The 27,677-nt window shown below is 41.3% G+C and overlaps 1 protein-coding gene across 1 annotated transcript in view; it reads right to left on the reverse strand.

Moving 5' to 3' along the window:
- npas3 (neuronal PAS domain protein 3) overlaps window positions 1-27,677 on the reverse strand; it is a 387,868-nt gene that overhangs the window by 162,700 nt on the left and 197,491 nt on the right. Inside the window, exon 4 of the mRNA XM_086274721.1 lies at window positions 15,559-15,641. Within this exon, the coding sequence (XP_086130847.1) occupies window positions 15,559-15,641 (83 nt within the window). The remainder of the gene's footprint in view (window positions 1-15,558; window positions 15,642-27,677) is intronic.

Genomic DNA, 27,677 nt, shown 5'->3' on the forward strand with positions numbered 1-27,677 from the left:
ACTGGGAGCAGCAGATCTGTCCTGTCATGCCTGTGTCTTCTCCTGTCTCCACGTCTAATTTTTACCTACGGTGACACTCATTGGGTGACAGTTTGATTGACGGGGTGACAGGAAGCAGTGTCGCATCTGTGTGCCATTGCTGTCGTCTTTCATTTCCCCCTCATCGGCGTGACAACGTGCAAGCACCTTACATCTGTTTTACACGTTGCAGAGTGCAGCGGTTGGTTAACAGCTGCAGGTGAAGGCGCCAAACACTTGATTCGTGTCAAGCAGGGTAGCACTTCAGGTTTTCTTGCTATGTTGATTCTCCATTATCATTAAAACTATAACACACCCTCCTAATGTATGATCATTTAAATGTAAGGTAAGTAATTTTATCTGTCATAATACTAACATGTGACTTTTGTTATAGATATGCTGCCTTAATTCTGATGAAGCCGTCTTAACGATATGTAGAAGTTTAGAATTTTACTAATTTGATTATTAGCAATGAAAACACACAGAGATATACAGACTTCCTCGATATTATTATACTTCACATCTCATTGAAATTAAACATTTACTAACCTAAAAAAATGAATCTTTCTCTTTCTAGCATCTAAACCTAATGTAAACCTGACCACCACCATGTTGTTGTTTTTTTACCATATATGTATGAAAGAATTGAGTTCGAAGATATCAGCTAATGCCAGCAAGCTTGGTTATCACGATGCATTTATAAACTATGGGTGTGATGCACTGGTGGACATAATGGTGGTAATTAGTACACAAGCGTCTTGGACGGTTTCCTCCACACAGCAAGATTTAATATTGGTCAGAGAATTCCACCAGCAGCACGAACACATTACAGAGGTCCAGTTCAGTTACTCAAATTCAATTCAATTTTTTCAATTCAATTTTATTCATATAGCGGCAAATCACAACAAAAGTTGCCTCAAGGCGCTTCAATTCGTGGGGTGACACTTAATAGACACCAATCAATGCCTGCTGAATGTGTAAGTATACCTGACACTCATTATCTATCTCTTTTGCACCAAGCTGTAAATATCCTTTTTCATGCTCTAAAGTTGGGCATTTTAATATTGGAGTCTTTGTGATCTGACTCCCTTTTGGATGTTTTTGGCTCACAAGGTGATTATGTGTGCATCCACTGACCTCTACTAGTAACTTTGGTCATGTTTAGTATGAACAGTCACCATCATAATGATATATATTTATGACAGGGGATACAAAAATCTCAATAGGCCCTCTTTCATTCACCATTTTGGAGCCAAAACTTTTGGTTTACTCACACTCTTTAGGCCAATTGATTGCCCCGAATGTAAAGCTAACATAAAGCTTGAAAATACTGGAAACCGTCAGTTTTACCCCTCAGCCTGCTAGTAGACACACCTATAGTATCAGTTTGAAAATCATACTTTACCTTGTTCTTAAGTTCACTCTGACCTTGAGGTCAAGGTCACTGAGATTGTCAAAGATTTTTTTATAGATGCAGCTCTCATATTGATTTGGGAATCCTGGGTGAATTCCTTGTCGAGTTATCGCATTCACAAAAATTTTAAGAGAACTTGACCTTTGAACTTTGACTTTGAGCTCAAGGTCACTGAGATTAGAAGGAGTCTGCAACTTTTTGTAGATGCAGTTATGGTATTGATTTTCAGAATACTTCTGACCTTTGACTAAGATTTTTTATTAGATGCACATATGGTATCATTTTGAAAATACTACATCGCCTCTTTATCGCATTCACAAACTTAGGTGTCCACCTGCTTGGTAGGGTGATAACAATACCACATCAGTCTTTTCACACCTTAGGGGCAAAAATCAATCCCCTGTGAGTTATGATAATTCCAGTGAAACATTCAAGCAAGATGGTTTAACTTTAGCTTACATAGTTAGACAACTGAATTGTGCACTGCTGGCCTTTATGCTAAATTAATGCTAAATTAAATGAATTATAGAGTAAATACATCAGAACCTTCTATAATTTACAATATGGCAGCACTTGAGTGCCAAAGTTTACAGAAAGACGCGTTGATGATGAAACACCGAAACCGTTCATAGTTTTTCAGAATTAATGACAAATTGAACGATAACTCTTATATCTCACTGATATCACTCAATTGTCTTCCCTTGTCACATTTGTCTCTTATCTTCCCTCTCTGTCTTCTTGCTGCAGATGGACAGGTTGTCCTGATGCGCTCTGTGAGTTTGATTCTCACATAGAGAAGAAGAGACGAATGAGCACACAGGCTGTGTTTGGAACAGGTGTGGCACTCCCTCCCTTCACATACTTACCCTGCCAAGTTCACACAAAACCACACACACTTTCTTTGTCTTTGTAGCGCTGATTTAAATGATAGTAAACATAAAAACACACACTGTGTTTTTCCTCATCAATCACTTTATAATTGGTCACACATTTTGGGCTAACGCACACACACTTTTTATTTTATTCCAACTCCCCTCTTTGTTTAATCACTGTCCGTCTGTCCGCTGCCTTTTCATCTTCAAACACCACATGGTGCCTTAAAAAACACCAAACATCAATCTCCTCAAGTCCAAACAACTTTCATTTTGACAACAACAACAACTAAACTTCCGCTGACTTCTTGACCTGCTCAACTAAAAGATGCTGTTGCGTTATAATTGCTGACGTTCCACTCACTAAAGCAGTTAAAAGGGTAAAACGTTGTAATATATTATATTCCTCCTAGAGCTGTATTCCAGTTTCTATAAAATTACAGCTCAATAATAAAAGTTTAATTTTCAAAAAGTTTTTTTTCTCTTTTAAAGCATAAGCACAATAATATCTCATTAGAAATGAGCTTTTTCTTTCCAATTTTGTTGTTGCAATTTTCGTCTAAAGGTAATTTTGATTGTACTACATTCCAGCTCTGTATTGTTCTGTATTTGGATCCACTTGAAAGCGAACATAATCAATATCAGTATTAGAAAAAAAAAGTTTGCAAGCATCTTTCCAGAGTTTCTTTTGTGTTGTGTTTTGGATTAGACTTATTTATATTAAACTGCAAATAACTTGTGAAAAAATGTGGGCTTATAAAGAAATACCACAAAATATGGGAACTACTGACCTTTTCAAACCATACAGATGGATTAAATATATAACTTAAGTTGCAAAAACTAGTAGATCTTGTAAACCAAGTGCGAACCATGACGATGACCTAGATTGCTCATGTAGAGTTTTGATCGTACAGCCTGAGGGTAGCTATAAGGAAGCACCCTCATAATGTCTGTATTTGATTGTTCAAAACAAGACTATGTAGAACTGATTGTGGGTTGCAGTTTGTTTGAGAACCTTTCATCCAAACATCATTAACTGACTGAAGACACTTGGCACAGTACATATATATATGTACAATCAAATACAGACATTATGAGTTAAATTTGGAATTAGGGTAAAAGTTTAGCACTATTTCTGATGGTTAAATGTAAACAATGGAGAAGGCATTAATATCAATTAATATACTTACAGAGACACCAGGCAATTTTCATGGATGTCTCAGGAATGGGTGGACTGAAGAACAAGTTCTTGGTTCCTTTTGTTGTATGCTGGAATTTGCTTGCTAACGAGTCCCTAATTTTTCACTAAATGTAGAGAGTTTTCACACCATACTTCCATTTGCTATGTAATGTGCTTTTTTTTAAAAAAAATTTGGCCTTTTTTGGCTTTATTTGATATGGACAGCAGAGACTGACAGGAAAGCAGAGGAAGAGAGAGAGAGGGGAAGCCACGCGGCAAAGTGCCGCGGTTTGGATTCGAATCTGGGCCGGCCGCTTAATAAATAAACTTTAATTTCTTGCTTAAATTGACATTTTATCTGTCTGAAACTATAAAAATTAAATCCAAATTGACTTAATCTGGCAGCAGAAAGTATTCAAAACAAGCGTATTGGATTGGGAGATGGTGAACCCTAACTCTGAACTTCAGCCGTGTCACTAGTTTTGCACACTATAATTTTCTGCCTGAAAAATAATTTCTACCAAGACAATGAATTCAAGTTGGTCCAATACAGATCTCTATTTTGTATGTAGTATGAGTAATAAAGTAATAAAGTTCATACAAATAAAGCCTTCACTCATTTAATCTCTGTCAGCACACACACGCAGCAAGTCAGACCAGAGACAGGAGAGTACACATAGAGCTTTACATCCTGTTTAATGACTACTCCCTCTCTCTCTCTCTTCATTAAGCATTATCAACCTCTCTGGCCTAATCTCTCTGAAATTAGTGTCTGGTCTCTACCACCTAAGTGACTGGCTGGCATTCATTAGCGCTGCGTTTTAGCCAAATCAATCATGCCATACCCCGTCCGCCACGCTTTCTTAAAATGTCATCCTCAAACTTCTCACAATCAATTAAGCGGGAGATTAATGAGGCCAATTTGCCGCCAACACATCGGCCTTCCTTCTTCACTGAAAAGGCCACGCACACACACAAACACACACTCTGACGATGTAGAAACACACTCGGGATACTACATCACACACACAGGAGCATGTGTGCACATAAAGCACTGTTTCCTCTTGACAGTCTGTTTGTTCTGGTAGTTCAGCAACAACGTGGCCAATCACTGAACTGCACCATGGCAACAAAACAAGTAACATCTACTCTATATAAACTGTGAGAGAAGTTGACTTTCTGTTTATCAGGGGAACATAAAAATAAAGAAATGCTTCAGCATGTCACTTCTGTGGAAACACAAATATGTATCTCTTCTTTAGCTTTTGTGATTTAATGTGTGTCATTGCCAGTACGCATGTTTCTATGATACCTGCGTCTAGAAAGAATTCACAGTGCTTTACTTGTTCCATATTTTTTCATGTTACAGCTTTATTCCAAAATGGATTAAATAATTTTTTCACTTCAAAATTCTACATACAATACACCATAATACAAAAGAAAAAAAATGTTTGACATTCTTGCAAATTTAGTAAATCTGAAAAACAAAAATATGACCTTTTTTGCAAGCCTTTGCCATGACCCGATTCCACTGATTGTCTCTCAAATATTTCTACCACCTGATCTGATACCATCCCTACAATGAAGCATGGCGGTAGCACCATGCTGTGGGGATCTTTCTCAGCAGCAGGAATGGAAAGGCTAGTTGGGGTCAATGGAAAGATGAATGCAGCAATTAGTAGAGACATCTTAACATATAAACTGTTCTGGGGTGCTCTGGACCTGAGATGCTGGTGCAAAGGCTCATTGTGGCAGGGTGTGGTCTGCGGTGCCGCTGCAGGGGTGGCGGACGCACTTGAGCAGCATCCACAATCACGCCTTAAAAGTCTGTGCTGACTGTCGTTGTGTTGTTGTGTGAAATTGTGGTGTGTGTGTCGGGTTGTAAGCTGACTGTGTGAACAGCAATCGTGGTAATAAGGTGTTTAAAGACGCTGAAAAGCGTACATGTCGTCTGGTCTGCCGTGGTTCGTTTACACTCATCTTTAACATAACAAATACTCTAAGCATACAGTCAAGATAACAAAGGAGTGACTCTGGGTCCACTTTGTGAATGTCACTGAGTGGCCCAGTCAGAACCTAGACTAGAACCCGATTGGAGATGTCTGGAGAGATCTGGTCCACTACTCACTGTTAGGATGCCTGGGTCGTCGACCCAGGGTTTTTGAGTTTATGATATTATTTATACTGTCTAGTTTTTGGTTTCTTTGAGTTCTGTCTTATGACTTAGGTCTCTGTCTTCTTTAGTTGCTCTGTCTCCCCTATCACCTGCATCCCCTTGTCTAGTTCGCGTCTATGTGTATCTTAAGTTCCTATATCCCCGTGTTCAGTCAGTGTTTGTGTCTGCCCTGTTCCCACGTCTCTGTTCCCTTTGTAGTGCCTGCATGTGAGTCTGTGTCTTTGTTCAGTCTGTGTTATGTGTTTCCTGTTTTACTTTGAAGGTCTCCGTCTTTTCTCAGTGTGTTCAGTTTACGCTTCTTTGGTCTCGTCAGTTCTCATTTGCCCCAGCTGTGTTTCTCTCCTGTTACTCATTCCCTGATTGCTCCCTCTGTGTATTTAAGCCCAGTGTTTCTCTGTGTCTGTGTTGCGATCTACCGTTTACCAAGCTGTGTGTTCTGTCTGTCCTCCGGTATTAGTTTATTTTTTGATCGTTTCCAGTTATGTTATATTTGAGTTTAACATTAAAACGGTTTTTGAGTTTACATCTGTCTCTGGAGTCTGCACCTTGGGTCCTTTTCCTGTCTGCACACAGCCGCACCTAACAGAAGATCGCGACCATACTATGGACCCATCAGACTTTGAACTCCAGGAGCGACGCCGAGCAGCCTTTGCCCAGCTGGAGGAGGAACTCCGCTGGAAGCCATGGCTCACCCCTGACGTCGGGCGCATTTTCCATGGCACTCGGCTGGCTCTCGGCGGTCCCCGGAGCTGCCAGAAGTCTCCACCTGTTGCTCCGCTAGCACGCAAGATGCGGCCGTTTCAGTTGGGAGTCCTCCGCGTGGCTTCAGGCACTCACGCTCCGGCCTCAGCGTCACCATTCTGTGCACCGGAGGCTCAGTTACTCACGCCGCCAGCTACCTCTGCCCGAAGGAAACGGCGCTCACGTCGCCGTCATATGGACACGTCTGAGCAACCTCAGGTGGTGAGTCAAAAGGACTACACTTTCCAAACTCCACCTGAGCCGTTGAACAGTAAAGACCATGAACTCACCTCAGACACTTTTGGGATTTCTTTTCTCGACGAGGATTTGGATTGGGAGGCCAGTTTTGGTTTGAATCTTCCCACGCTAGTTCATCGCAATAAGCATTCGTCTGAGATTTTTAGTTTGAGGTCTGCTCGTTGGGGTGGGAACAAATTAAAACCTCAGTTTGCCGAGTCTGTTTTTTCTGAGACTGTGAACACTGCTAAATCTAAGACTGTACAGACTGTTAAACGTGGTGGGGAAGGGTCGTCACCTGTTTTTGATGAGCCAGTTTTCAGTGAGCCTGTTCCTTTGCCTTCCGGTGCTCCTTTGCCCAGGGCAACTGCGGTCCAGCCATCTCCTGCACCTGTATCAGTTCCTCAGGTGAGGGGGGCTAGGGCCCAGTTTGTCCCTGCTCCAGTTTCCAGGCCAGCTGAGGCTCCGCTAGTCTCTGCGCCCATGCCTATTCCGCGGGTGGGAGCGGCTACTGCCCAGCAGGCCACTGCACTGGTTTCTGTCCTCGCTGGAGGCTCGGGTGAGCCCGTCCAGCAGTTTTCCGTAGGCTCTGAAGACATAGCTCAGCTTAGTGCTCATCCACCACCTCACCCACCATTACTACCATCTTTACAACAGTCGATACATATTAGACTTCTCTCCATAGCTCAGACATTAGCTCACCTATCGGCTCAGTCACCTGCTCAGTCACCTGTCTCTGCTGGAGGGTCCGAGGGGCCCGTTCAGCCACCTGTCTCTGCTGGAGGGTCCGAGGGGCCCGTTCAGCCTCCTGTCTCCGCTGGAGGGTCCGAGGGGCCCGTTCAGCCTCCTGTCTCCGCTGGAGGGTCCGAGGAACCGCTTCAGCCACCCGTCTCCGCTGGAGGGTCCGAGGAACCGCTTCAGCCACCCGTCTCCGCTGGAGGGTCCGAGGGGCCCGTTCAGCCACCCGTCTCCGCTGGAGGGTCCGAGGGGCCCGTTCAGCCTCGTGCCTCGTCAGCTGGGGGTCCGGGAGGACCCAGCCAGCACGTCCTAGTGTCTGCTGATGGTTCTGGCGAGGCCGTTCAGCCACCACCGGCTCCACCGCCTGGTCCGGCCTCCGAGTCTGCAGTTCCGTCTGGTCCGGCCTCCGAGTCTGCAGTTCCGTCTGGTCCGGCCTCCGAGTCTGCAGTTCCGTCTGGTCCGGCCTCCGAGTCTGCAGCTCCGTCTGGTCCGGCCTCCGAGTCTGCAGCTCCGCCTGGTCCGGCCCCCGCAGCTCCGCCTGGTCCGGCCCCCGCAGCTCCGCCTGGTCCGGCCCCCGAGTCTGCAGCTCTCCCTGATCCGACCTCAGCCTCTGTAGCTCGTCCTGTCCGGCCTGCACGTCCTGCACGGCCTGCACGTCCTGCACATCTTGTCCGGCCTGCACGTCCTGTCTGGCCTGCTCGTCCTGCACGTCCTGTCCGGCCGATGACTGGACGTCATTGCCGTCATGGACGGCCCCCTGAACTACGTCGCCGTCGGTGCCTCCCGCCCGGCCGGCCTCCTGATCTGCTCCGTCGCCGTCGGTGCCTCCCGCCCGGCCGGCCTCCTGATCTGCTCCGTCGCCGTCGGTGCCTCCCGCCTGGCCGGCCTCCTGAACTGTTTTCTGGGCTCTTGGACCATCAGCCTCCGGGCCGCCCCCCTGAACTGCCCGGGTTTGGACTATCGTGCTGTCAGCCTCCGGGCCGGCCCCCTGAACTTTTTTGAGACTATTGCCTGGGCCTTGTTGCTGTTGTTTTGGACTTTGTTCCTGTGTTTTCTTCTGTTGCTTTCCAGGCTCCGTTGTTTGTTCTTTCTTTTTTTGTTTTGGCTCCTTGTTTTGTTTCGAGCCCTCCATCCTGTTTCCCCCGCCGCCCACCCTGGTTGGGTTGTTTTTGTTTTTTTGATTTTGATGTTTTGGTTTGGGCTGTCTGGAAGCCAGCCCTTAAGGGGGGGGTACTGTTAGGATGCCTGGGTCGTCGACCCAGGGTTTTTGAGTTTATGATATTATTTATACTGTCTAGTTTTTGGTTTCTTTGAGTTCTGTCTTATGGCTTAGGTCTCTGTCTTCTTTAGTTGCTCTGTCTCCCCTATCACCTGCATCCCCTTGTCTAGTTCGCGTCTATGTGTATCTTAAGTTCCTATATCCCCGTGTTCAGTCAGTGTTTGTGTCTGCCCTGTTCCCACGTCTCTGTTCCCTTTGTAGTGCCTGCATGTGAGTCTGTGTCTTTGTTCAGTCTGTGTTATGTGTTTCCTGTTTTACTTTGAAGGTCTCCGTCTTTTCTCAGTGTGTTCAGTTTACGCTTCTTTGGTCTCGTCAGTTCTGATTTGCCCCAGCTGTGTTTCCCTCCTGTTACTCATTCCCTGATTGCTCCCTCTGTGTATTTAAGCCCAGTGTTTCTCTGTGTCTGTGTCGCGATCTACCGTTTACCAAGCTGTGTGTTCTGTCTGTCCTCCGGTATTAGTTTATTTTTTGATCGTTTCCAGTTATGTTATATTTGAGTTTAACATTAAAACGGTTTTTGAGTTTACATCTGTCTCTGGAGTCTGCACCTTGGGTCCTTTTCCTGTCTGCACACAGCCGCACCTAACACTCACGATGTGGCCCAAATTTTAAAATGATAAGCTAGATCAGATCTCTAATCCCTAAACCTAACCAAGGGAGGAAAATGGCAGATTAGCCTGGGTAAAAGACCGAAAGTTGAGGCACACAACGATGTGTGCTGCTGACAAAGTTTCTGGGCTGCCTTTCCTCATAACAGCCATCCCTCAAGAATCTCTCCATCTAAAGCAATGCATTATCAGGGACTGTAACATCTAGTCCTTCTTACTGAATGATAATGTCTGTGCACCAATGCTTCCCATACAAAGATTTAGAGCTTGAGAGGTTCTGCAAAGAAGAATGGGAGAAAATAGTTGTTCCAAGCTTTTAGCACCATACTGAAAAAGATTTGAGGCTATAATTGCTGCTTCAACAAATGAATACATATGTATATGTAATTTATTTATTTTTATGTACAATAAATTTGCAAGAATTTCAAGCAAACGTTCACTTTGTTTGTGCATAGAATTTTGAGCTGAAGATTTTTGGACTAAGGCTGTAACATGACAAAACAAGTGAAGCACTTTTGACTCATAGGGATTACTTATACAAACACTGAACTGACGATTTAACATTTTAACGACAGTAGCATCCATCACTATAACAATGTATATGTATATTTTTGTTACCTCTCTTCTGAAGCACTTTGTGACATCTGTCTCTGAAATGTGCTATAAAAATGAACTTTTACTTTACTCACTACTTTTACTCTATACGACAGAAATTAAAGAAACACATAGCTTATGAACATATTGTACACTATTGACTAATTTAATGTCTGTGATAAGTTGTAAGTTACATAAGAATATAACTATTACTCCAGAGTCGAAGAGTAAAAGCAGAAACAGCAACAGAGTTAAAAAGGAATGTAAAACAACCTTGCTGTAGTTTTTGACCCACATACCTCCAACACATTGTATTTCAGTTTCATGCTTTCTCTCTCTCACTATCACTCTCACAGGCTCACACACACACACACGTGCACACACACACACATGCAGACACGCACACACACCCCACTTCCAGGTGAGGGGAGGTCCACGTTGTTTGTGTCACTTTCAATCTCACATCTACTTCAATCTACCTTGGGATCTGACTCATATGGTTGTCATAGTGACTCTCTAGGGATTATAACAAGGTATTATGGGATGTCTAGTGTCTTGAGCTGCAGGATCAGAACATGGTGTTTACACTCACACGGGCACACTGGCACACAGGCTCGAGACGGCAGCGATGCTCAACACAGCGTGAGCGGCTCCACTTGTTCCAGGCTCGTGTTAACACTCACACATGACAACATGATGTGCACAGCGGCGGAAGAAGGGAGATGGTTGTCACGGCGACATACTCGGTCTGCGCCGCAGCTGTCTGAAGGATTAACACGGGACAGATGAAGAACAAATGGTACAAGGACTTACAATAGGTGCGGCTGTATGTGACACTATTGCATGACGTCCTGAGTGCTTTCACATTGGGAACAGCACCCTCTGGCTGCCAGCGAGTCGCTCATGCAGAGTGTTTGCATTGGAAGCTTTGATAGTCATGTCGACTGACCACCAGAAGAGAGTTGAGTATGCGATCTAATGATTGTCAGATCTGGAACTGCTATTTGCAAACCAGCTGCAAAACATGGAAACCATCGCAATTCCAAATTCGTGTGTGACAATCTGGACAGTAACGCTGTCATCAAACACTTTTTGGTGATTTAAATTATATGTCACTAAATAAATTCCACTACATTTATATGTAAAGCATGTTACTTTGCAGGATCAGATTAGTTACATTTAGCCCCAGTGTTACAAAAACTGACTCCTGAAGTACTTTTTAAGAGAGCCCTCACTCGCTCTGTTTCAGGTCTGTCACACCCCTGAGTGTCTGATCACCATTGAAGCCCCAGGATCAACTGGTCCTTGCCACCTGCCCAATGAGCTTTGTGTAAGTGGGTGCTGTGGCTGGTATTGTTTGTGGGATTGCTAGAGCGTGTTTCCTAAAAGTTCTGTGAAGCTCTTTGTCAAGTCATCCTCTGACAAACCCCTAACCATGATCATTAACCCTGTGCAAACAGATTAACCTTTCTACCAAGTGCTGTCAGTCAGGAATAAAAAGAGAAGAATCATTCTGACACATCAAAAACTACCTACATTTTTCTCCTAGTCTTTCTCCAAAAGATCAAGGTAAGGATAGTCACCAACAATGACTTAGACTTTGGAGCATCAAGAGTGTCCTAACAAAACTAAGAAAACTTGGCAGGGGTTGTCATTTTTTCCAACTACTCTTGTCTAATGTGTTTGTTTGTTTGTTTGTCAGGCAGCTTAGCATATGTGATATTATGCGGATTAGTTTTCGTCTCATATTTTGGTTTCTTTTTGCTTCATTTTGGTTTCCAAGAATTAATGGTTTTAGTTTTTGCCACTTTTGCAGGATTCAAGATTAAACATAAATACCTTGGACAATGATTAATGATGAACAACATATTTCCTTTAAGCTCTTTAAAGATATTTGCAGCGGGCGCTTTAGTTTGTTTACATTCAAAAGAAAGACATTTCTATAGCAGGTATCTCCAAACCTAGGCAACTCACACAAACACAGTCTAGGCGGATACCAACTTAACCTCTGTGATTTTAACCAGAGGTAAGGGTGAGGTGAAGTGACATGTCTCCAAACATGAAAGTGATCAGGGCTGACAGATGGCTTAACAAAATGATTAAAATATAGCAAAGGAGACAGTTGTGTGCTTCAAAACAGTAATCAGCTTTACTTTTTACGATGAAGGTTCCACGGATGCACGGTGGTGAGCACTGTTGCCTCAAAACAAGAAGTTCAATTCCACCACTAGGCCAGGTTCTTTTACATGTCTTTGCATGTTTTCCCCGTGTTTGCCTGGGTTCTTTCTGGGTACTCCGGCTTCCTCCCACATTCCAAAGACAGGCAATTAGTGGGATGAGATTAATTGGTAACTCTAAATTGCTCCTCTCGCCCTAAGACAGCTGCCCACATAGCAGACAGATCTGACTTCTGGCATAGTAAGTGCTATGTCATCAGGATATGGGCCAGGCCTGGCATAGATGGCACTGTTTATGTGATGGCATGCCACACGTGGCTCGATTATGGTTTGGTTTATGTAGCCCAAGCTCATAGAACACAGGTCTTCCCCGGATCCGGCATCAAGATGGCACTTCTGACCGACTGGTGTCATGGCAGGGTGTATGTCAACCAGATGTGGGCCAGGTCTGGCAATGATGGCACTATTTATGTTCCTATTTTCCTATTTTAGTTAGAAGACCCAAATGCCATGTTGCAATACTATACAGCTATGGTAGCCAACGTTTCACATGCAAATTTGACAGGTTTGTGAGTGTACACTTTATCCAAAACCTAGTGAGGGTTTAGTCATGTTTCCTACTGGGTGGCTGTAGCTCAGGAGGTAGAGCAGGTTCCCTACTGATCGGAAGGTTAGTGGTTCAATCCTTGGCTCTTCTAGTCTGCATGTCAAAAGTATAAATGTAAAGGAAGCACTCAGTTTAGAGAAAGTGGGTGAATGTGGCATGTTGTATAGAGCACTATGAGTAATCTGGGAGAGTAGAAAAGTGCTATATAAAAATCAGTCCATTCACTGTCTGAACAGAGTTTCATCATCTTACTTTGCACTATTATGTTCCGGCACATGTTGTTATTACATGGCTTGATTAAGGTATACATTAGGCTGATATCTGGGGCCAGAGCTGAAACTGTTCTGGGCCAGCACAGGGCCACCAGTGTGTCTGCAACGGGCCTTGTGCTGGCCCATGTGTGGGCCACCTCTGGCAAACCACATCTGGGCCACCAAAGGGCCATCATTCCTCGTGGTAGGTGGGCCGAGTGTAAGCACATTGTGTGGCCCAGATCCAGGCCATACCAGTGTTGCTATGTGGGTGGGATAGGCTCCAACTGTGCAACTTTTACCGTAACCACAATGCTGCTTTTTTATTCCAAATCTGAACCTAAACATATTGGTTTTATATTTTCGAACCTAACCAAAGCAAAGTGACACCTGTGTTTTTCTATGCAACTACTGGGACAAAGTATGCTTACTCAGTTGGTAAAGCTTCAATTTCCTGGTTTTGCTTTTGTTTTTGTCCACTTACCAGATGACTGATGGCCTATCAAAAGTCAATGTAGCTGATGAGCATATTTACTTTATTGGCACTTTGCAAGTCAAAGCATGCCGGAAGTCCAGCTTCTCAACTTGATAATTAAGGGCAGTTATGTATATAATGTATCTATTTTTATTCTCCAGAATTACCCAATTAAAACAAAGCATTTCCTGCTTTATTGTTACAGATGGTCAGTGTCACTTTGTTTTTGTTGCTGTTTTGCTTTGTTTTTAACGAGAGGGTGTTACAGTTGGCAATTAACTTTTTATATCTGCTAGAGACTTTTCTGTCAGGATCCTTGAATATGATAAAGGGATAAAAAAGTACAAGGAGATTAGAAAAGTGTGGATTTTTCCATAGCGAAGGCTTACTGGTGTCAGCCAGATTATAATAATAATCAGGTGTAACTGAAGCAGATACACACACACACACACACACACACACACACACACACACACACACACACACACACACACACACACACACACACTTAGATTAAATGTTTTAAAATGCACTAGCAACAAAAAAGAACATTCTTGAAGGTTTAAAAAATCATCTCAGAAATGTACACGCACTTACAAATACTGCATATCTAATAACACGCACACACCCACACACAGATTACCAGCGCCTATCAGCTGTGGTATCGCGTCAGCCTGGTTGTGATGTTAAAAGTTCAGCCTTTGGGCTGTATGTTAAACAGATATGGAGTGGAGCATGCTAGGGATTAAAACTACAAGACACACACACATTTTTGCACACACACAAACCCGAGGGAGCGAACAGCGATAACCCAGTCATTATCATACTTTCATAATTCCATTTAAGAATTCAGCTTAGCCGCAGCAGCAGCTGGATGTTGAGGAAGTTGGCTGTGTTGAAAAATCTGAGGGTGAATTATGAGGAATCACTGTGCTAATAATGTAGAGGTACATTATTGAGAATAATATAGCTTCAGAAAAGCTCAAAGGCAAATCATAAGAAATAATTCAGATAACAACTGGTGTAAAATCCTCTTTCTGAGGAAAAAAAAGCATTTTATAGGATTTGGATGTCAGACTATAATATTATAAGGGCTTGGGAATTGGAAATAAAAGAATATAGAGCATTACTTGTAATTCATTAAAGGGCTCACTAGGAGCTCTTCAGGATGTAATGCTGACTAGAAAACAGAAATACTACATGAAAGAAAAACTTGGTAAAGGAAACAGAAATTGCTAGTATTGTCATACATTTGCATTAGGCTATACTTACTTACTACAGTACTTGCATTGGCCCAAGACTTTAAAAACTACTGTTAGCATGAGTCACAGTAAGAAAATAAGAAATTGAAAATCAAGACCTGATATGTTTTTTCTACTTAGTCTTTATTGCTAAGCTGTATCTATTGGAAACCCATATCTGTCAATTATAAGTAAAATACTAATTATTAGCAGAACTGCTTATTGGTGAATTTGTGCTACTTTTCCTAGAGTAAGAGTAAATACCCCCAAAACGTTACACTTTTTTAGCATTTGTCTGTGATTGCATCCACATGCTAATTTGCTCCACTTATTAAATGTGACCCTTAGTCTGCTAACTAAAGTAACATTGCATATGTCAGGACTTTGAAATTTTAATCCTTAAAACATCAACGACAATGTTTCAGGTTGATGCTTCTATCCAAATAATGGTCCAAGCACGAGAGGGTTGGTGGAACTGTGAATCTCTATACTTCTTGATCAGTTCATTTTCTAAGATATTTCACTTTAAAACCATCAAAACAGCAGCCTAAGAGCAAAATATCACATGGCTGCTGAAAGTTTCACAAAGAAAAGTTAATCAAGTTAATGTAAAATTGTAAAGAGCACTGTTTACCCACAATATTGAGCAGGTTTGTGTGTGTGTGTGTGTGTGTGTGTGTGTGTGTGTGTGTGTGTGTGTGCTTATAGTGTGTAGAGTGTACACATTCTGCATCTTGATGCCTGATGCAACCAAGCAACAATAACTGGAAATTATTCATCAGAAACCAAAGCCACTGAAAAATTTACTGGACCAAGAGTGTGTCCATGTGTGTCCAGCGTGATACTGTGGAACCAGAAGAAAAATAGGCCTGCTGTATCCACATGCATTTCCAAGCTTTTTTCCAAAGATGAGTTCAGATGAGTTTTTATCCGCTGTGAATAGTTCCTACCTGTAAAATGTGGCTTCCTAGGTGAGGTTCGAAGATCTCAGAGGCAATGGCGCTGGGACTTCTCCTCCGCTGGGTACCGATAGCTAAAGACACACACACGCACACAAGGAGAGAGAAAGCACAGGACAGGACAGAAGAAGACTGGTGAGACTCAGACACATTGATACAAGCAAAGCTGCACTCACACACGAATACGTGTTCACAAACACACAAACACTCACGTTTATACAGCCTAGCATGACAAAAACACACATGGCACAAGACAAGAGGAACCAGTGAGTTCAGCTCTGAACAGTCCCAATTAGTGCCACAGGTTAGCATTGTCAGTTGCACTCGCTAAATCAGCCCCATCCTTCAGGTCATATGAGCTACTAATAATACTAACAGGTTTCATTCAGTGACATCATTTGGCAAAGCAACAGCATCTAAGGAAAACGTATTTGTAATGCAACATCATTATATATTATAATTAAATACACTCTCATGCAAGCAAAGTTCAAGTATCTCTACGTGAAAAAAAAATTGTTTCATAAAATCTGTAACTTCAAAATTACAAGGTTATTTATTCAATCGTCTACATTGAATAAACAAGGTTGACATTAGACCTCAATCTTTATCTAAGGTACAAAGAAAGTTCATGTTGCATTTTCTCACAGTTTATGTGACCACGGGAGTAGATGGGGTTTGAAAGTAGCCAGAACTTTAACCTCTGTATCATGAAAAGCTTCCAAGTTGATGTTTTAATCACCACCGATCATTCACAAATGCTTTTCGCAAATGCTTCCCCTCAAAGTTATTATTACCTTTTTTAAAAAAAACATAAGTCAGTGACTACTCTTCCCATGTCCTATTATTTTTTTTATTTTCTTTTTTTGCGAGTAATGCATCTCAGTAATGCATTGAGGATATATATTTTGTATCAGGAGTGTAGAAAAAGATGGAAGTTGTCACCATAGTAACCAGGAAAAAAGTTTTAAAATACGTGAAAGGCATTATATTTATGGTATTTTTTTGATCTGTCGACTGAATCTTCAACCAAACATACAACCATCAAATGCTGACTTTCACTTGCCTTTTAATCGGGACACATGAGATTGAAATTTATGCTGAGGAATGCGCAAAAAGTTTTGTGTACAGAAACACGAATCAGTAGGTCGTGACTATATTGCAGACTGTTGTGACATCAGGTTACCATTTAATAAGTTGCATAGAAAATCAACAAAAAAACTCCAAACCAATGCCGCAGTCACCAGCCCCTTTGCAAAGCTGCTAAGAAACACAAGCTGGCAACACTAAAACACCTTATGGCAGGACATGAAAACAAATAATGACCTCAAGGGCTGTCTGTACTGTCTCATCTCTCATCTTATCTCTTAAGCTCTCTTTCTGTTTTTATCCTTCAAGCCATTATTTCCACAAATATTCATGTGACCATCCATCTGCATCGTGAATTCAAAGCTGGATTCTGATGTTCTCATATGTAACATCCATTATATTAAAACCCCACAGATATCAAAACAGTGTGAGAAGGCGGCTATAATTTGTGTACTTACAGCCCCCTATAACTGTGCACATAGCTAAAGGGGCTAAATACATCATTTATACCAAATTCATGCACCGTAAATAACTTTTTAACGGATAATGTCACAACAGCTCCTCAGTGAGTGACAGGAATATCGAGGAGGGAATCTTTTCCTCTTTCCCTTGCTTTTTTTTCTTCCTTTGCCATTTTTTCCCCTTTTTCCTCTTTTTTATTTTTAATTCTCATCTTCCTGTCCATCATTTGTTTATCTCTAGTGAGTGAGAGAGCTAGGGAAAGGCAGAAAAGACAGACAGGAGTTGAGAGAGAGAGTGAAACAGTTTATAGCTTTCTAAAATTTCACCCTGAGGGCAAAACTCTCTCTACAGACAAAGTCAGAAAGCACAACAGCTCGAGAGATAGAGGGAGGAAAGGAGAGAAAAAGTGAGATGGTCAGTGTAAAATTTGGCCTGAGGTTAAACTGTCTTTCTCTCGCTTTCTCTTTCTCGATAGAAGACAAAAAGAAAGAGAAAAGACTGACGGTGGGAGAGAGACCTCAGTGCTGTCGCTAAGTGCATAATGTAAAGTTCAATCATTAATATAGGCCAGAAAAAGATCAATTCAACAACAGTCGGTAACTTAAAAAAAGCCTTGAACAAGATGGTTCCCAAAAGCATCTAAAGTATTCAAGCAGCCAATATGAATTTTATTTATGAATCTGCTTTTTTTCTTTTAAAGAACTTAATAAAACTATTAAAAGTCCTTTTGACTTCAAAATGAGTTTGAATGCAAAGCAAATTGAATGTATTTGTAAAAAAAAAGTGCTACCAGTTAATGTCTAAGCCTTGAGACAGCTGGAAAATGGAAATGGACAGCACAGGAGAAAAAGCAGAGTGAGACAGTGACAGAGAGCGAGACAGGCACACAGAGGGGCATTAAAGCCCACTAAAAGAGAGATTTTTGTGCCCTGAGGTAATGTTCTTCTCTCTACCCACTCTCCGTCCTCATCTCCCTGCAGACCTCATTACAGCAAATTTAAACACACACCAATAAAAACGCTCATATGCAAGACTCCCGTGTGCTTTTTTGGAAGGGGGTGGGGTTGAAGCGACAGAATTAGCTTTAATTAATGACATAACAAAATGTGCTTGTGAATGAAAGGGTTACAGAGTAAAAAGGAACACAAGGAACACAAGGAGAGAGTAGATGGGATCAAGGAGCTCAGTCTCATCTTTGTGTATAAGTATATACTTTATTTTATATATAATATATATTCATGTGAAGAAGAAATGATGCCTACATGTTGAATAGATTGTAATAGGGAAAATTTTGCTGATCAGATGAATCTTAATTTTTACTGTTACTATCTTTCAATAAAGGTGCTATATAAATAAAGTTATTATTATTATTGTGTTTCCTGCAAAAACCTGACTTTTTACCTGCAAATTGTAATTACAGGTACCCTTATTCGCAGGTCTAATTATGAAGTTGAAGTTATTATTATTAAGTGTGAGGTAAAAATCAAGGAACACTAGTTACTAGGAAGATGTTGTGTGTGAGTTAAAAAAAATACAGACAAAGAATGATGTGACACTGAGGCAACGACGATGGCATAAAAGAGAAAAAAGGACAAAAAGGGATGAGCATGGGGGGGGGGGGGTAAATAAAAAGAAAGGTCAGAAAAAACTGAAAATGAGACCAGACTGGAAAAAAGACAATCAAAATGTATGTACAATATGTACAAAAGTTATACTAGAGTGTGTGTGTGTGTGTCTGTTGTGTGTGTGTTGTGTGTGTGTTGTGTGTGTGTATGTGTGTGTGAGAGAGAGATTGTCCGACCATCTCATTGGAAAGTCAATTTAACTTTGCTCTGAAAGTCAAACATTACAGCTGTTGTTAATTTATTTTCTTGTTTAATATGAAATTGGCAACAAACCAGGGATTCCTCTGCTCTCTGTGTGTGTGTGTGTGTGTGTGTGTTTGTGTAGGTGTGTGTGTGCGTGTGTGTGTGTGTAGGCTTAGAGCCTCTGCCCAGTCCTTCTCGCTGCTGGAAGGTTGGATTAAAGGAATAAACGACAACCTCCAGACTGCTGGCCAAACCCTGCAGAGGGCTGAGCGAAGAAGAAAGGGAGTGACTGTGTAGGTGAGTGTTAGAGAAGCAAAGGAATTTGTATGTGTGTGACAGAGAGTGAAGAGCGGGAATCTGTACTGTTACGCAAACAGCCAATTCAATTAGTGGTAGGTGTAAGAACATTAGAGAGAGAGACAGAGTGCAGGAGCGAGAGAGGATGTGCGAAAGGGAGAGAGAGAGAGAGAGAGAGAGAGGGCACCCATTTTGACAAAATGTCAGAGGCAATTTATCACGACCTAACAAAAGACCCCAGGGATAAAGTGAGAGAGAGAGAGGAGGAAGGTGTGAGGACTGAAGGAAAGGAGGGAGAGGAGGCAGGAGTGAAGCATTACTCTGGGAAAGAAACATCTACAGAATAACAGAAAGGAAGTAAGGAAAAGGAAATGAGGGATCTGTATTAAGAGAAAGAAAGGCTGCAGGAGAGGATGTAAAGTTAGAAAAGGCACCCTGTGGAAGCCCTACGCAGGAACAATGTAACGCACCAGCATGAAGGTAAACATTGCATTCATTGGACAACTCGGCAGATGATAGAGTAATGGAGGTTTAATTGAAGAAAGAAAAAATCTTTGAAAAAACATATTTCGCCGTGATGTGAGACTTGTAATAATATAGTGACTGTTCTCTTATAAAACTTTATAAAACATGGGGTTCCAATCAAGCCTGCTGGAAGATTTTACAAAGCCCAAAAAAGCTGCATAGAAGGGATTTTTATGTTTAGGTTTACAATCTTCTTCCTTACAAAGACATTGATCATGGCCTGCCATAACTGAGTAACTGCATGTGGGAAAACAAAAATATTCTCAAGCTGTTCAGCATCAGGTTTGTAAAATAATTATTAGGTGTTAATTACAGATTAATTGTGTGTGTTTGTTGCAGTAAAAGCACAAAAAACAGTATAACACAATAAAAAGATTTTACATTAAATTATGTCCTGTGTTTTATTTTCTTTAGTTTATTCATATCCCGAGACAGCTAACTGGTGCCTATTTAATAGTAAAAGTATCTGTTCTTGCTCTGATATTACATGACAGACTGCAGAAAGCACTAGACTGAGAGACACTTCTTTCTGTTACACACAACAAAGTTTACAGCTCGTCACATAAATGAGAGCCAGTCAGCCTAAAGCAGGCTCTTTCCCTCTGAAATGAGATGTTTGGGCCGATTAACTCTGACAGAGCCGCTCCACTAAACCTGCATCATTTCTCTGCTTAAACTCCTTCAGTAAGACTTTTACTGTTCAGCGCAGAGATGTTTTACAATGTAACCGCCTGAAGTCAGAGAAAAGGAGGCATGAAAGTAAAAGCAGGGAAGATGCACTCATACATAGCTTCATTGATTAACCCTCTAAGGTCTAACTAAACCTAGCCAATCACTATGTGTATTTTTTGTTTTATTAGTTAGTGGGGTTAATGTTAATTGGTGATTTTAAATTATCCATAGGTGTGAATGTGAGTGCGAATGATTGTTTGTCTCTTTGCGTCCCTGCCTCTTGCCCTATGGTAGCTGAGATAGGCTCCAGCACCCCCGTGACCATAATAGGGATAAGTGGAAGATAATGGATGGATGGATATAGTTACTTAAATGCTACATGGTTAAATTTGGGGGGTTTTTTGCCAAAATTTAGGCCAGTTTTAAAGCTGATTATCATTCCATTTCAGACTCTGTACCATCAGCAAATGAATGCAGAATTGCTCATTAATTTTCTATTATGTGTCTCATCAGTTTTCAGAAAATCAGAGCTAGAGTTAGATGAAATGTATGGATGATGTAATTGTCCCCACTTGATGCTGATGAGCTAAGTGAATAACTTTGACTTTCTTATCACATTGAAACATGTTGCTGGGAAACCCCAGGATAAAGCGCCACTTAATATTTGGGAACAGCACTCCCCGACAACAGTTGTTTCGTCCAGTATGATAAACATCTCACCACACCACTAAAGCCTGCTTGGGACTGGCTCAAGAACACAGGAAAGAGTGTGGGGTGTGACCTAGCCTTCAAACTCCTTAGCATTTGTTAATGTTTCAGTCACACTACTGAAAACGGTGGTTGGATACTGCAATGCAGCCAAAATTATTACAACCATGTGGAATGAACTTGTGATCATGTTGCCTTTGAAATGGTAGCTTTGAAAATGGGGTCTGCGAACACTGGTGGTCAGTTGCCATCTTCAAAGCAACTTTGGAGTGTCAAGAAGGCAACAGAGATGGAGTCAGTTTGCTCCAAGTCTGCAACTGATTGGGGTCAAATTGGCAATTACACACAATCTTTTTGTGATAATAATAATTAGCTGTGATGAATCCACAAACGTTCCTCATTTGTTGCCGCCTGTTGCAAATCTGTTACCATCTAGACACACAGAAATTCACATTCAGTACTTAGATCCAGTCCAGCCAGAACAGCAATTGAGAAATTTCTCCATAAATAGCGACGTACTTGCTGCAGGAAGGAGACTTAAGTGCTAAATGACACAATAACACTTGGCAGCCTTGCTTACAGTGGGGCAAAAAAGTATTTAGTCAGCCACCAATTGTGCAAGTTCCCCCACTTAAAATGATGACAGAGGTCAGTAATTTGCACCAGAGGTACACTTCAACTGTGAGAGACAGAATGTGAAAAAAAAATCCATGAATTCACATGGTAGGATTTGTAAAGAATTTATTCGTAAATCAGGGTGGAAAATAAGTATTTGGTCACCTCAAACAAGGAAAATCTCTGGCTCTCACAGACCTGTAACGTCTTCTGTAAGAAGCTTTTCTGTCCACCACTCGTTACCTGTATGAATGGCACCTGTTTGAACTCATCATCTGTATAAAAGACACCTGTCCACAGCCTCAAACAGTCAGACTCCAAACTCCGCCATGGCCAAGACCAAAGAGCTTTCGAAGGACACCAGGAAAAGTATTGTAGACCTGCACCAGACTGGGAAGAGTGAATCTACAATAGGCAAGCAGCTTGGTGTGAAAAAAATCAACTGTGGGAGCAATCATCAGAAAATGGAAGACATACAAGACCACTGATAATCTCCCTCGATCTGGGGCTCCACGCAAGATCTCATCCCGTGGGGTCAAAATGATCATGAGAACGGTGAGCAAAGATCCCAGAACCACACGGGGGGACCTGGTGAATGACCTGCAGAGAGCTGGGACCAAAGTAACAAAGGTCACCATCAGTAACACACTACAACGGCAGGGAATCAAATCCCGCAGTGCCAGACGTGTTCCGCTGCTGAAGCCAGTGCATGTCCAGGCCCGTCTGAAGTTTGCCAGAGAGCACATGGATGATACAGCAGAGGATTGGGAGAATGTCATGTGGTCAGATGAAACCAAAGTAGAACTTTTTGGTATAAACTCAACTCGTCGTGTTTGGAGGAAGAAGAATACTGAGTTGCATCCCAAGAACACCATACCTACTGTGAAGCATGGGGGTGGAAACATCATGCTATGGGGCTGTTTTTCTGCCAAGGGGACAGGACGACTGATCCGTGTTAAGGACAGAATGAATGGGGCCATGTATCGTGAGATTTTGAGCCAAAACCTCCTTCCATCGGTGAGAACTTTGAAGATGAAACGAGGCTGGGTCTTCCAACATGACAATGATCCAAAACACACCGCCCGGGCAACAAAGGAGTGGCTCCGTAAGAAGCATTTGAAAGTCCTGGAGTGGTCTAGCCAGTCTCCAGACCTCAACCCCATAGAAAATCTGTGGCGGGAGTTGAAAGTCCGTGTTGCTCGGCGACAGCCCCAAAACATCACTGCTCTCGAGAAGATCTGCATGGAGGAATGGGCCAAAATACCAGCTACTGTGTGTGCAAACCTGGTAAAGACCTATAGTAAACGTTTGACCTCTGTTATTGCCAACAAAGGTTATGTTACAAAGTATTGAGTTGTATTTTTGTTATTGACCAAATACTTATTTTCCACCCTGATTTACGAATAAATTCTTTACAAATCCTACCATGTGGATTCATGGATTTTTCTTTCACATTTTGTCTCTCACAGTTGAAGTGTACCTCTGGTGCAAATTACTGACCTCTGTCATCATTTTAGGTGGGGGAACTTGCACAATCGGTGGCTGACTAAATACTTTTTTGCCCCACTGTATGTGCAAGATTATAACCAGATTATGTCCAGTTGGTTACCATTGTCATTGTTTGTGAGTTCTGATTCAGATAAAAGGTATCATAAATTTTAAATTTAGATAACTTAAAATCCACAATTTGTCAGTTTTTTGCAATTTAGTTTTCATTGTTTGTGGTGCTAATAGTGTTACAGATTATCAGTGTGATTCTGGCAGAGATGCAGTAAGATAACCGTGTTTGTTCAAAAAGTTTTTTTTTTAAATAATCGCTTGTCATTTGCATTATTATCGATGGTTTACTCATTTATTTAAAATATTTAATGAATGGGTCATTGTTCTTCCCTCTTTGGCATTTGTGTGTCCAATTTGTGAAAGCACATGGCAGAGAGACTAAAGCATCATCTCTCTCCTATAGCCTAACTATGTACAACACAATGACACACAAACACACCCACACACAGAGTATCACTTAAGTTATGACTTTTTCTTGATTTTCTGTTCTTAAGTTCCTTTTCTTTCTCTCTCTCTCTCTGGAGTTAAACTGATGGTTCTTCCAGACTTCCAGACTGCACACACACAAACACACACATGCACGGCCTCCTGCATGCGTCTGAATGTGTGCGTACCATCATCTTTGCTGTCTCTCCACTTGGCCGAGTGCCAGCTGGTGTGTGTTGGAATCAAGGACAAGGGAGGACACAGAGAGAGCCAGAGAGTGTGAGGGGGTAAAGCAACAGAGTGACAACAAGGAGGAAGAAAAATGGAGTCAAAGAGGAGGACAGCTCAATGGATTGATAGAAAATGTAAGTGGTAGTAAAGGGAACAACTGGGAAATGCAATGACAGGAAATGAACAGAAAATCTGGGATATACTGAAAAAATTTTCCCCTCAGATTCCACTTATTTTTTTATTACAGTAAAAATATTAAAGAAGCTATTTAAGCTTTGTATTCATAGTATGAAAATTGAGATTGAAGTACATAAAACCGGGCAAAATTTGTGCTTTTTAATTTTTCCATCATCTTTTGAACCCTCATATCTTGTGTGCAGAAGAGCTGAAAAAAAAAATGATTTCAAATTATTTGAGAAATTGCAAAAACATCTATTACCACTATTTTTTCTACTACCAATTCTGACCATTGTTTTCATGGAATATATCATAGTTCAATAGCAAATAATGCATGAGTTTAATGTCTATAACAAGGAGGAACAGAAACAAGTGTTGCTCTCAATAAAACTGCTGCAGCAACTGGATGTTCCCCTCTAAAGTAAGTAAGCGAAAGGGACCGGCCCTCTTGTGCCAAGTTTTCACAAACGCAAAATGCAATGAAGCAACAAATTGCAACGACAGCATCTGAGGAGGCTGTCACTCAAGAGGTAGTTGGTGGTTGTATGTTACTGCATTAGTAGCAGTCACATTTACCAAAGGTAGGTGACCCACTACCTCTGCATGTCAGTGGTTTAGTCTTCCTCAGTCTGCAAGTCAAAGTATTGCCCCGGACGCATTTATGTGAGTGTGCTTAGGTTAATAAAAACAAAACACCTCTATGAATGAGCGGTTGTGTAAATGAGGCTAAAGTGCTTAAATTGCTTAGTAACTGTATCATTTGTAATAGAGCTATTTGTTTCCAATAACTCATAGATTCTGAGCTGCTGCTGTTTAAAAAAAAAATCACATTTGAAATCGATTAAATGCATTAATCAAGAAATGAATCAGAACATTAATCCATAATGACAATATTCATCAATCATGACCCTGATTAAAGTAGCTCCACATAAACTTACTAGCAATAAAATGCTGGTTGCACATTATTGCCTAAGTAGCAATCACATACAGTATAACAGTCACAGCGGCCATTTTTGTGCACTAAATACTTTTTCTTTCCAAAGCAGGAATTCAACTGTTAATGGGATATTTGTTAGAGTGAGAGCACTTATAGTAAAAATAAAATATGCAAATTAGAAAAAAAAAACTAATCATGACATATACTGACTTAACTGAGCAAGTCAAAACTGTCATCTTTATGCGTATCTGCATTTAAAGTTAGGAGACTGAGACCAATAATTCAAATGTTTTTTAAATTTTTGCTATTATAAATCAAAATTTTGGCACACGCTGCTGTCTTTGGGCTAATGATTTAATCCTAAATCCACTGTTTATTGTAAGTAAATTACTAGCAGTAAATGTTTGTCCCTCTCTATGGAGTTGAGTATGGCAGCATCTTTCCCCCATATACAAAAGAGAGAAGCTCTATTCACAGAGCAGCAGTAAATTCATATATCTGCAGGATTATAGAGCAGCCAAAACCTATGTTGAGTTATTAAAGTTTAGGGTGAAAAGCATCCCAGGTTTGAATGATTTCTCTTCAATATGCAAAGACATTGAGTCTTATACTCAACCAAAGTTTCAAGAAGGAATCACTTGTAGATTAGACAAAAAGGCATTCTGATTATTTACATGCATGTAATGCATTACACCTAACAGCAGTCAAAGATTTTATACGTGTTTATGACAATCAAACACAGATGACATGTTCACACTCTTGAGAGCCTTCAGAGTGCAGTCAAAACGTATTTGTGCCCAAAATGCTGACTTTAAATAATCTTATTACATGTGCATGTACAATGTAGTACCAAGCTCGTTTTTTCTTTCATTATTTACTTGAATAAATAAGCCTCTCATTTGCTATATATAAGCTACATTTCACTCAGAATTATTGCTTCATGTGTACGAGAATAATTTGTGTGTGTGTGTGTGTTTGTGCGTCAATCTAGTGTGTTTGCTGTCAGTCTATAACCTCGTGAGATTTGAGGTTTCTCTTGTGTCTGAATTTGTACATGATCGCCTTGTGTCTCTCTTACACACACACACACACACACGCACACGCACACACGGAGCGGGGGCTCAGTGAGGCAGGAAGGTATTGGCACTGAGGGAATACAAGGAGCAGACAGTAATTAGGAACCAGCCTACTGTACCATAGGCGCATGCACACACACAATCCTAGAAACCAGATATGTTCTTGGGTACACACACAACCTAGACACACACACACACACAGAGTGTAATTAGGTAGGGGCCTTGATGCCCCAGTGGCGAACTGAACAAGCCCCTGAATACCCTCACTGGGAATGGTTGAATGCCATAATACGTGGGAAAGGGGCATGAACAGACACACACACGCACACACATTAATTAAGTGGCAGCCTACTGTGCGTGAAGGGAACAAGGTGGTAGACGGCCGCAGCGGGAGTGTATGTGGACCAGCAGCAGTCAGGATTAACACAAGTCGACCTGCCAGCGGCGAGCACCACCACATGCTTGTTCACTGCTTTTCTTCAAGCTTTCGTCATTTCCTGTTTAGTCATCATCAGAATCAAAAACCCACCTCGTGAAACACGTACTATTGTGTTAAAAAAATCTGTGTGTATGAATTAAACTAGTTCTTCTATATATAAGTAAAACAGAGAAAATATTAAGTGATGTGTTGATGTAAAAGTAATTTTTCTCATCCGGGCAATTGGAGCTCTTTGAGAATCAGCGTAAATTATCTGTAAAACTCTGTTCTGTATGAAAGTAATGGGTTAAACTTATCTCAGCTCTGAGCCAAGCTGCTGAAGCAACTAACAGAGGGAGTGAAGGCAAAATGGAGTGATGTGGGATGGGTTAGAAAATGCATTACAGGTTTACCTATGCAACCAAAGCCTGGGATATCCATTAACAGCCAACAGTCCACTACAAAGCACTGTAAGGTTAGGAGATTGCTTTTATATGCTTTATTTTCTGTCTATGATTTTACTTTTCTTCATAACATGATAACATTTGTTGCAGAGGAAGATTAGTTGGTATGCAAAAACCTTGTGTGCCATTACTCTACACTAATCCCTGGGAAAGAATCTCTGTAGCTTGTATAACAGATTGTAATTCAGAGAGTCATTTTTTCCACTTTGAAGTGAGATTTGAAGTGTCACAGAAAAGGTTTATCAGTTTTACAACTTCAATAACAAGTCAGAGTAAGGAGCTCTTGAAAGGAAAAGAAGTAACTGAACTGTTAAAGCTTAAAAACATTTTATTGATGGAGGAAACAGTAATCCTGGGTATTAGTGACATAGTTTAGGCCATTTACTGCGCTATGGTATAAGCAGGTATGGTGGTCGATTCTCATATCAGTTTTGTGATTTTGTGAATTTCACCTACATACACATAAATATTATAAGCTTTCAGTGAAGTCTTCATGCAAAAAAGAAAGGTCACGATGACTTCCTGTCGCTTGAGTTTCTGAGTTTACCCCACCAACTGCACATCCTGTTCTCACATCACGGGCGCTTCGAGGCACGAACATCGACTTTTCTTCTTCTGACAGAACTACTTTAACAAGTTTCAAATTTT

Source organism: Aulonocara sp. 'chitande type north' Nkhata Bay, linkage group LG19 (genome assembly GCF_057382095.1).
Source record: "Aulonocara sp. 'chitande type north' Nkhata Bay isolate Kocher_YH1m ecotype deep benthic linkage group LG19, A_spYH_male_GT1.1, whole genome shotgun sequence".
Taxonomy (NCBI): Eukaryota; Metazoa; Chordata; class Actinopteri; order Cichliformes; family Cichlidae; genus Aulonocara; species Aulonocara sp. 'chitande type north' Nkhata Bay.